General features: G+C 31.7%; 1 protein-coding gene across 1 annotated transcript in view; it reads right to left on the bottom strand.

The window, feature by feature from the left end:
- Nucleotides 1-394: 394 nt before the first annotated feature.
- LOC129234615 (protein RER1-like) overlaps nt 395-12,316 on the bottom strand; it is a 33,014-nt gene continuing 21,092 nt past the window's right edge. The window contains exons 4-7 of the mRNA XM_054868648.1: nt 6,992-7,088; nt 3,278-3,356; nt 3,057-3,192; nt 395-1,806 (exon numbers count right to left, since the gene is read on the bottom strand). Coding sequence (XP_054724623.1) covers nt 1,717-1,806; nt 3,057-3,192; nt 3,278-3,356; nt 6,992-7,088 — 402 coding nt within the window. The 3' untranslated portion in view covers nt 395-1,716. The remainder of the gene's footprint in view (nt 1,807-3,056; nt 3,193-3,277; nt 3,357-6,991; nt 7,089-12,316) is intronic.

The following is a 12,316-nucleotide window of genomic DNA, read 5'->3' on the forward strand; positions in this document are numbered from 1 at the left end:
AGGATTAGTAATCTCGGGTACTTACTTCTGCTTGCTTTATTTTCATGCAGTTTTGTTGCTAAGTTAGTTCAGTTTTGAATGAAAACACAATATTTGCTTCACTCACAGAATGTTTGATACTAGAAGAAAAAGTTCAAAATACTTTTTAAATTTGAGGTGAATTTTTTCTCATTTCAACAGGGGAAAACTGGCTAAACAAAACTCAGAAAAGCTCTTTTAAAAAGTTAATATTTCAATTCTCTAATCAAATGAATTTTTCTTACAACACTGAAACCATATATCCTAAAGTTGTGCTTACTCTACAGTACAAAATATCCCCTCCCTCCCCTTCTCTATTTGTCTGTGTTGTGTGAAAGTTGCAGCGAATGTTAAAAGAAAGAAAGAACTGAAGAAATCTGATCACATATTTTATAAACACAAATTAACATCATTACAAAACTGCATGCAAATAGCATGAAATGCAAAAGAAAAATGATTTTACCAACATATTTTAGAATTACATCTTTATGATAAAAGTCAAAGTAACAACATATAATGCTTCACATTATTTTATTTTGCTTTTTTTTTTAATTTCGTCTGATAAAATGTCTGCATTAAGATTTCATAGCAATGGTGGAAAAAAGGTCATACTTAAATAACTAAAGTTACAATACTGCCACTTCTAAGCCAAATTTTTTACAAAATATTTTCACAATAATTTAATATGAACAAATATTAATTTTAAAGTATTCTCATAATTAAAGTTGTGGCAAAAGTTGTGTTTAAAAAAAAGCAGCAACGGAAAGAAGTAATTCCTTTCAAATAAAATGGAGGGATAAATAGCATACAAATAGAATCAACTGAGAAAACATGATGAACTCACGAAATAAACATTGAATAAACCAGTTAGCCTTGTTTTGCAAGAAAAAAAAAAGCACTACATGTAGGACATTCCACAGAAACTTTTCTTTAGATGATAATCATTAGTTCCAAGATGTCATTGAAGAGTTGCAGACAAAAGCTTTTAAGCAATTTGCAGCGTATTCGAATTTGATCATTTATTTCACTTCATGTTTTATTTCTCTTGGGGGGGGGGGACTTTAAAAACACATACAGCTTTAAAATACCTTTTCAAGAAAAATTTTCCTAACATTAATAGACGAAAACAAAACTAATAAATAGAGATATTGCTCAGGCAATTTTTTTAAAAAAATGTAGATTAATATCTACAAATTCCTTTTATTTATTGTTTTTATTTTACTTTAATCACTAGACACCCATATTATGTACAAATGTAACTAAAAGTCTGTAGATGAATAGTACTTAGGTAAAAAATTGAATTGCAACTGCTCAATAAAAATACCTTAAGTAGCTTTATAAAACTTTTAAACTGCAAAGCATTTTACAGAATGTATCTACGTATACAAAAAGAAAATAAATCTGCAGATGAGTTTTAGTTTTAAAACAAGCAATATTCAAGCACCATTTCTCTTTTTCTTTTCAGACAAAATACTTATAGTAATGTGCTTTAAAAACTAAATAAACATTTTTTTAATAAATAAACTAAATTTATGAAAAAAAAATTGAATACTAAAAAAAGTAGTTTTTATTTAATAACTGCTTTTGTAGATAAATTGTTCCAGCAATTAAATAAATTTATAAAGCATCCAAATGTTATTTTATGTTTAATAACACTATCTTAAAATAAGTATGACAAAGCATATAAATGTATTTTGATCATGTGGTGACTATTTTGCCTGAATCTTCTTTTCCCCTGTAAGTTACTTTGCCATGTGTCCATGGTAAGTATCTATATGTGATCATATGCTAAAAAAGAAAATTGAACACACAATTAAGAAAGGCGAAACATAATATACATCATTTGTAGCTAACAAAATACTATTTCAATCAGGGTAAAATTTGCTCTTTTTTCAGCAAATATAGAATTGAGGAAATAAAAACTAGCACTGAAAAAAATAAATAAAATGCAGAAAAAAAAATTCTGGCGATTTGAACCAAGTTTTATTAAGATTTTATTTTGGATTGGCACTTACAAGGCCTGTTGAAAAAATATATAGGCTAAGACTGTTAGGAAGGCACGCGCCAGGTTAATCCCAGTTGAATCTAGCTAAGTTTTAGCAGATCAGCTGATTTAAAGCAGTTTCTTGATTGCAAATTAACTATACGATAGTTTGTATAGTGTGTTTTATTTGCTTAGCGTATTTTAGAATGAGCAATTAGAACAGGCAAAGAGCTACTGTGAAGTTTTGCATTAAATTCAGCAAATCTGCCAGTGAAACTTTTGATATGTTTAAAACCAACATGTCAAGATCAATGTGGAATCAATGACATGCTCATTTTGTCTGTAACAATCACTTTGCTGCTCTCGCAGTGGTGTTGTTTTGTGAAATCTTATGCACACTTTCTGTTTATTGCATGTTTTAAGGCTCAAGGGACTCCACAAGCCAACAGCAATAACGAGAAGACGATATTTTCCTGGGGAAATTCTCTTCCATTTTAACTAATGAATCCATATGTAAAAAAAGCAGTTGAAAACGTTGTACAATGAAATGAGTAAAAATAAAACAACATGTATACATATACGAATAAAAGAAATTAAAAAGGGTTATAAGACTCTGCGAACAGCTGTTTTGGGGTTATAAAATCAAACTCCTTCATCAGTGCATAAAAGAACGATGGAACACAAAGTCAAACGATGGACAAGTGAATGAGAAAAAGTAAGACGAATATGAGTAAATAGACGGGGAAGTGGCTAGAATGGGAAACGTTACCAAATCTATGATTTTATTCCATTTGGCACAGTGGCAAATGCTTAGGGGGGCCCCTGATAAATCAGAAGAAAGTAATAAAACGATTTGAAAATTAAGGGCTGAAATTTTTTCAGGAACAAAATTTAAAAATTAAAATTTGAAAATAAACTGAAACATTTTGTTACATTGATTATAGAAGAATTCATTACAACTTGAAATAAAGAAAATATAGCCATTTTTCTTCTATACAATAAGAAACTAGAAATAGAAAAAACAAAATAGTTAAATAATAATAGTTTTCCTTACCATTATTTGCCTCTTCAATGTAACAAATGTTAAAAGAATGAAATACAGAAGCAAAATTGGCCAAAATACAGGTATGTTGAAAAAGTCAAAAAATGTGCAAAACATGGCCACAAATATAGCTCTGGTTGCAGAATACCTATTCATGAGAAATATTTATAAGTTGCATTTATAAGTACATCAAATAAAAAAAAAAAAACTAAAATTACAAAAGCAATTCTCACCAAAATTTAAATTCTGGAAGTCTGCGTATAAAAGGCTTAAATTCTTTATTTACAGTCATGGGCAATTCAAGACCATCATCTATGAAAGATAATAAATTAAAATACAGTTGGAACTTAAAGCACAAAAACATAATTGAAGTTTATGAACATTAAAGATTTTTCTCACAATTATATGTTATTAAATACAAATAAAACATAAAGGTAAAGTTAAAAATTAATTATGGTCACTCACAGGGGCGTGCACAAGGGGGGAGAAGGGACACCTGTTGGCCTGAGCCTGACCCTGAAAGGGGGCCCAATATTTTTTAAACTGGGGTAAAATATAGGGGTAAACAATATGGAGGGTGGCCCAGAAAAGTTATTCATGACAAGCTCCAAAATTTCTGTGCATGCACCTGGTCACTCATCACTAAGCAATTAAATGTCAACATGTGAGGATGAAAGAATTTGCTGTCAGTCATTACTTTAGTCACCACCCTTTCAGCATTTTTTAACAATATATTTATGGTTCCCAAGTTCTTTTCCCAGCATAATATATCTTTTGCTCCAGATAAAAAAATAAAAAATAAACCTATTAATGTGTGCTTTTCAAAACAGAACTTTATTTATTTATTTATTTCATTTTATTTATTTATTTATTTTTGATAATAAATATTATTTGCTAAATTATACTTATTTTTAGTTTTAATAAACTAAATCATTCAATTTTTATAAAATTCCACTAGTGGATTACCAATGACAATTAAAAAAAAGTGGCCATTAACACCCTTGCGGGTGGCCAGTCCCAGAATTACATGTTAAATGGACGAGATATCTCGTCATTAACTGCAAGGTGGTTAAGAAAATGGGCACTATCTGCAATTGGCAGTAAAACAAGTTTTAACTACAGCTCTTATAAGATAAATACCTTGATGCTGAACAGTAGAGTAAGAAATAAATGTCAGAAAAGCACAAGTTCGCAAATTACTGCAGACACATGTTTCAGCGTTACAGGGAATGCCTTTTTCACTGCAAAAAGTAATGAGCTTATGGATGAAAAGACATCCGACAAAAACCAAGAGCAGATAAGCATACAGCTTAAAAGATAAAAATAGCGGATTAGCCACACATCAATGAAAATTATTATAAACCAGTAAGGAACCAATATGAATGCAAACAGAGGCCAGGAGCTCTCTCTGAGGTACAGTAAGACTGAAAGAAAGAATTCAATTGGACAAAGATTAAGCCAAAGCTTAAACAAAAAGAAAATGTCAGTAACTGTGAACTGCAAGAAAGGAAAAGCAGAATGGAAGGGGGAGGGGGGGAACACCAAGAAATGAAATGAACCAATTTTTTTTCTTTAATCTCTTCTATCGTCTGAAATCGCTGTCCTTTCATCAGGTACTTCAGCTTGGGGAACAGCCAGAAGTCACAGGGGGCCAGATCAGGTGAATAGGGGGGCTAGGGAAGGGTTGTCATGTTGTTTTTGGCCAAAAAATCACGGATGAGGAGGGCGGTGTGACAGGGTGCGTTGTCATGGTGGAGAAACCACTTGCCTGTCGCCCACAATTCAGGCCTCTTCTGCCTAATTTTTTGATGCAAAGTTCTCAGGGTGTCAAGGTAGCGAAATCTGTTGACTGTTTCACCTTGTGCGAGGAATTCATGATGGATCACACCTGTCGAATCAAAGAAAACAGTGATCATCACTTTGACGTTTGATCTCACCTGACGAGCTTTTTTGGGTCTTGGTGAGCCTTTTGACTTCCACTGGGATGACTGCACCTTCGTTTCCATGTCGTAGCCATAAACCCAACTCTCGTCACCTGTGATGATGGTTTTCAAGAAGTTTTCGTCGGAACTGGCCATTTGCAAGAGCTCCTGACAAATCTCCAGGCGGTGCACTTTTTGATCCTCTGTCATCAGACGTGGAACAAATTTGGCTGCAACCCTTCTCATCTCCAATTTTTCGGTCAGGATCTCTTGACATGACCCAAATGAAATGTGGCACTCCTCTGCCATCTCTCGAATTGTTAAACGTTGATTGGAACGCACTAGGGCATTCACTTTGGCCACTTGAGCATTGTCAGTTGAAGTTGAAGGCCTTCCTGAACGAGGGTCATCTGTCGTTGAAGTTCTGCCATCCTTGAACCGTTTGAACCACTCATGACACCGTGAACGACTCATCACTTCATCACCGAAAGCGTCCTGAAGCATTTGGAAAGTTTTCATGAATTATTTGCCCAATTTCACGCAAAATTTGACGCAAACGCGCTGCTCTACTTTCCTGTCCATTACGAAAAAGCTAGAAACAAAGAAGTGGCTTCAGTAAAACAGCTTAACTTCCGTTTGGAGAAGGTTATCAATATTATGAAACAACAGCTGTGCTCGGGAAGACTTACTCTAAACAATGCTGCCAACCGGAAGTCTCTAGCACTCTCTGTTCCCGCGCAATTTCAAAAGTCCTGCAACTTTTCGATCAGACCTCGTATTTCATCACGTATCAAAACAGTCTGAGAACTCTTGCTACTCTATACTTAGAGTAACCTTTAATGCTCGACCTTTCAGAGAATTTTAGGATATATTCAGTTTATTTTACTATCAAGTAAAATTTTCCTATATATTTGCTTTGTTTGACTGAATCAAGTGAATTTAAAATACGAGATAACAACATTTTATTTGCATAAAATTTGCATATTACAAAAAATTTACAGTAATCTGCAAATTTTGTATGACATAATGTTGTTATATCTTATTTTACTTTTCAAGTACAAAGGTATTTATTAAATTCTTACATATGAAATGCTAAAACAACTGACTTAATCAATTTTATTGTTCAACTAATGCTTTTAAAATGCCAAAACTATTTCATGCGATACATACTGTTTTTCGGATAAGGCAATCCCCGGTTAAGACAAATTAAATTTAAAGGTCTCTATAGGTTTGTCTTAACCAGGTTTGACTGTATTAACAATTTCAGGGTTCTTAGTCCTAGCAGATAATGTTCTTAGGGGGGAAAGGGACCTTCATGCCAAAAAATAAAAAGGATTTTAGCTAAACTTTAAAAGGAAAAAACTAGGAATATCCTGATTAACAGGCAGTAATCAGCCGCTTTGATGATTTTCTATAATTGGCAAATTTTCACAGATTAATCCGCTTTAAAAAAAATTTTATGAAAATACTTTTGCCTAGAACAAGAAACGATGTTGAACGAACTTATTGCTTTCAACTAAGCTGTGGTGCCCTATTTGAATCAAAACTTACAATTTATTGTGGCAAAGGTGTGAACAACACAATGTTTTTAGCAAAAAAAAAATGTAAATGAATAAAAGAGATTTCAGGGAAAATTCAAAATAAAATTGAATGTTTCAAAAAAAGCGGGAGGGAGGGGGGGGGGGGGAGGACCAGGTATTGAAAAATGGATTTTTAAAAACCTCAAATTTGGAAAAGGGATTATTATGTGGAAAAGAAAACAGTTTTGAGCCTCAGGAATTTTAATGAAGGCATCATAATAAAACTTACAGTAAGTATTCTAGGCCTAGATTGAAAAGTCTAGGTTACCATTTTTAACATGTTTTTATTTAAGTTACCCCAATGTAGTTGTGAAACTTTAATAACATGCATAATGTTCACTTTACATGAACTTCTAAGCAGACTTGACTAAGCATAAGTCCACATTAAAATAGAAAATTAGACCAGAAAAATTGACTACAATAAATATAAAAATTAAATAATTACCATAACCTTCATGAGCAGGATCAATTTTGGGAGAAAGGAATGCAATGAATAAACTAAGATGATAAATACCCAAGGCATATGTTATAATGAACCACCCCTAAAACATACAAAATAATACGTTATTAAACTTGATTCAAAATATAAGTCATTTATTACAAAAACAAATGTGAGGAAAAAGAATGTTTTTAATAGAGATTTTATTTTTAAAATAATGAAAAAACTTAATCATATGGTTTTACGACATCAAAAACTTCTAACAATAGTACACACATATAATGTAAAAGCATTGCCAAATAAAACCTTGTTATGAACGATATATATGACAAAATAACTGCTCGGAGATCTTCAGTCAATTTAATATTCAAAAAAGAATATTATTCAATAAGAAAAATATGTATGTCTTTCATATTCCCCCCCCCCCCCTCAATAGGCAGTTTATGCACATGTAATTATTTTACATTTAATAATTCTTTTGCATAAAATACAAAATCAGTTTTATGATTATGATCAATACTTCAATATTTCTTGAATTAATAATGATTCTATTATTTTGATAAGGAGACATCTACTTCAATGCATAATGAAAAATTTAACATGGGCTTTCAAGTGGTTTTTCTTCAAAAGAGTTAAATGTTGAAAAGATTATTGCCACATAAAAATTCATAAATCCATCATATCAAAAACTAATTCACAAAAACAGGGGTAGAAGTGACCGACTTGTCACATATAGGACATTTTCCACAAAAAATATAGGACAAATATAGGACACATTATATTAATAATTTTGCTACGAAAAAAGAAATAATACATATCATATATTATTCAGTTATTCTTATTAATGATTTTGTTTAAAAAAATCTCAAACAAAATATTTTACATCTATAACGATTTTTCTGTAGTTGAAAGAAATTTTTTTGAAAAAAGTGTACTTTATAGACTAAATAACTAAACAAAATTTGAAGAAAGATAATTTTTATTTTTTCTTCCTCACTCATGACCCAAGTACTAATTCCACTGCTCTTAGATTTTGTATCTAAACTGAACCCTTTACGACTTGTATTAAGAACAAACAGAGCTTGAGAAGGATCCTTCTGATGTTTTTCAGAGTTTTCTTTATGCTTGAATGTTTTAGCATGCTGCCTCAATTGCGAAAATCCACTATTGCTTGCCCAACTGGCACTGAACAGTTGCAAAAATGGCAAAAAGCGATGAAATCATCTTTTCCTTTAGTGCACCATGCACCAAAATTTGTAGAATTAATGTCCTCCTGGTTCAACAACTCCACACGAAATGTTGTTAAGCGATGCGATTTCGCTATTATAATTCCACTTATTACAACAAACTACGTTTCAACTTCATAAGGAACTAACCATTCCACGATTCCAAAATTCTACAAAAAGAAAAGATTGCAAAAAGAAAATTAGAACATTCCGATCAGAAAAGGCATTGAACGCAAAAATATACCACAGAAAACCATGATGGTAAACAAAACAAACCGGCTGTTGCCTCCCCCCCCCCCCCCAAATGCAAAATTCTAAAACCAACTTCAGCATTAGTTCTCGAAACTCCACCCACTATAGAGTGACGTCACATTGCTGTAGCCAATGAGAGAAGATGCCTGTCGCAGAATTTAGTCAGTTGAGGTTTTTAATTTGAAATTCGTTTGGGCACGTACTTTCAGCGAAAAATCCGATGTCCGAAAGTTTATTTACCGTTCTTTTTAAAAGATATATATGGCATAAAACGGAAATATAGGAAATATAGGACATTTTTGAAAAATATAGGAAATATAGGACGATTTTGATGCTTTTTTTGAAAATATAGGAAATATAGGATATATAGGACTACTTCGACCCCTGCAAAAAAGAAAAAATAAATAAAGAAAAGAGAAAAAAAAAACATATTGAAGCAAATTTAATATTTTTTGAAACATTAACTTTTCAAATTGAGGAATTTTAAGCAGAAAACTAATTTTTTCAAGCAATTTTGAAAAGATTGTATTAAACATAATGCAAAAAAGAAAATTTTCCACAATGCCAATCATTTTACAAAAATATTTTTAATGAGTTTTTTGCCTGAAAAATTGACATATTTATGTAAACCTGACAAAGGACCCATATTTACATTGGTGTTGTTATAGGTACTTAAGGTGGTATTCTGGCCTAGACACTCAAAAAACTAAATTTTTTCCCCCTGCATGTTCCCAAACTTTAGACCTTTAAGAATAAGTTTTAAGAGGATTTATGGAAATTCAAATTATTTATGGAGATACAGTTAATTTTATTAAAATAAACTCTTTTGCTGAAATGAGACTGCAAACTTTAAACGCATTTTTCTCGAAACTAGTTTTTTTTAATATGGTTAACAAGATATCTCAAGTTCTAACGCACTGATTTACTTAAAATTTGGTAGACTTTCTTAGTACTATCAAAATTGTCTCCACATAGGGTTTTTGTAATTTTTTATGTTTATTATTTTTAAAAAAATACCAAAGTTTAAAAAAGGAGCCAAAAAATGAACTTTTTTTTTCAAAAAGCCGCCTTTTTGTGGAAAAAAAAATATTTTCAAGTCGGCTACGTCCAGACAATTCTACATCCTTGTTTAGCAAGAATTAACCTTAAATTTATATTTCAGATCACCTGGAGAATTGGAATCACATCAATCAGGGGATTCCCTTTTTTTTTAGAGTCCCCCACCCTGCCAGCCTCAACCAACTATATATTTTGAATTTTTTTTCAACTATTGTGCATTTTTAAACTTTTAAAGTATGAATAAAAAACAGATAGAAATGGATAGTAAATTCAGCTACAGTTTTTTTAGCCTACTTTCCCAGTAAAAGTCAGAAAAAGAAGAAAAAAGCATGAAAGAAGGTTTAATGCATCTTAAAAATATTGCGAAAGACAAAAAAAAGTCATAAATAAATAAAATAATTAAATAAATATCGAAAAATTAAAAATTGGAAAGTAGGGTATTGAGATGGGGGAAAATGTCTGTCGGTCTGTCCCCCCCCCCCCCCCAATAACTTTTTAAATGAACAGTCCGATTCAAAAAAACTTTTTTTTGTTCGAAAGATCTCAGCGAGGACACCTCATTCCCATATTTCACGTTTTGATTTGAACTATTTTTTATTCAATTTTGAACAGTTCAAAAAAAAACTTAACATTAGCGCCTACGGGGAAACTGAAAGTCAATGTAGATTCCGTACTTGAAGGCGGATTTACTTCAAACAAATTTTGTTGGAAATAGCTCTTGACGCCAAACTCCAGACTCCGAGAATTTAGGGGCACCTGACTCCAACTCCCTGACTTCGACTCTGACTTCGTAGCTTTGGCAAAAATTTATACACGGAGGACAAATGACTGACTCTTGGATATTCGACTCCGACTCCTTTATCTCAAAATGAGATTGACTCCGACTCCGAAGCTATGGTCAACTATGAAATACTTATTGTTGATATGACTTGTTTTTATTTTAATGCTAAATTTTTAATTTAGGTACCCAGTTTTCGCAGAATAAACTCGAAGTTATTTATGTTTCTACATAAAGACATGCGCAGACAATTTTTTTTATTTTTTTTTTTTTGATTATGAAAATTATTTAAGTTGACATTTTATTGTTTTTATTTATTTTGGTAACTGCATTAATTCATTTAAAAAATTAGTACCTGGACGACCAAGACTCGCTCGGTTTTAAAAGAATTATTTTTTGTCAGCTCGTGTTTTTCTAAGGTTCAATACTTTTCCAAATATGCTTGAAAAGCTTCACATTAACGAAATATTAAGCACTTGACCTTATAACACTAAAGTACCAAACAAAGAAGATTCTGAATGTAATTAAATCAACATTTTTCTTTTAACTATCTGTCACATTTGTTTCCACAATACAATTTTCTTGTCAGTAATTAAAATATTGTGACCTTGGAGCCAGTTTTGCTGTGGTGAAAACGGTTTTTTAACGGATTACTTCCTTTCATACTATGATGCGTTTCGCTATTTTATCCCAATCGAGATTTTCTTTTTGAATAAGTACTTTTAGTGTAGTTGGTCCAGTGGCACCGACTCCATGGGGCCTGAGGGGGCCCGAGGCCCCTTAAAAAAATTTTTGAGGGGGCAGAGCCCCCCCAATATTTTAAGAAAATTATTAGTTATTTAATAATACTTTCTAAACTCGCAAATTTGTCCCAGTATTTTTTGTTTTCCTTCTTTGAGGATAGTTACCTTGTAAAATACATTCAGTAATGAGTTACAACAAATAATTTTTACGATAAAAAGTATGTCAACTGAAAACGAGTGGTGTGAATAATAATAGTGTTACGGTGCTGCGAGCACTTAGAATTTGTCCCAGTGTGCGAACCTGCGGATAGTCTGTCCGATTAACAATGGGGCAGAAGCGATTGAACAACTGGGCTGTTCTTAACCACCGAGATATTTTGGATGAATTGGATATTCGACCAGTCGTCGACGACTTCAAATTCGGTAATCTAGTCAGGCGGTCGACATTTGACACCTCTAATATTGGTATTTAAAGCAATCTTAAAAATCTCAGTAAAATAGAGAATTAACTACATACAGAATGTTAGATTTAAAATTTCAAAATAGTAGTACTATTTTATTACTGTATTACTATAGTACTGCATTAGTTATTTTCAAATACTTAAATATTTTTAGTGTATAAGACCCTATAAAAACCTGCTATTTACATATTATATTAACTTTATTAAACAAATTAACTGTGGGATATTATTTTTATTTAATGAACTCTGAGCCTTATTAAAAGCAAGTTTAAATTAGCTATTTCACTTATTAATCAAAGTGCGACAGCAATCTTATGCTTTATTTTTTTAATGATCGTTTAAGATTTATTTTAATATAATTTCAATCTTTATATATATATATATATATATATATATATATATATATATATATATATATATATATATATATATATATATATATATATATATATTCACTATTCTGTAATAGTCTAAAAACAAAATTATTATACTATAAATTAAATTAACTTTTTACGAAAATACCGTACATGAGGGGTTTTTTTTTGTGTGTGTGTTTTAAAGTCAAAACATGTGTCGAGTTAGCGAGAGTAGAGTTTTCGGGGTTCTAATGTTGATAATACATTACTCTAAAATGCTTAAAAAACTGTAAAACTTACTTTTTCCATCTCCAATTTAGAAAATTACCCAGGGTTAAACCCGCGGTATGTCCCCCACCCTCCCAATATTTTTTTGCATTTAAGCGCACTGGGAGTGCCCTTCCATGCAAGTCAAGCTCTACCTTATATCAATGCCTAGTCACAGAACTGCACAAC

Source organism: Uloborus diversus, chromosome 1 (genome assembly GCF_026930045.1).
Source record: "Uloborus diversus isolate 005 chromosome 1, Udiv.v.3.1, whole genome shotgun sequence".
NCBI lineage: Eukaryota > Metazoa > Arthropoda > Arachnida > Araneae > Uloboridae > Uloborus > Uloborus diversus.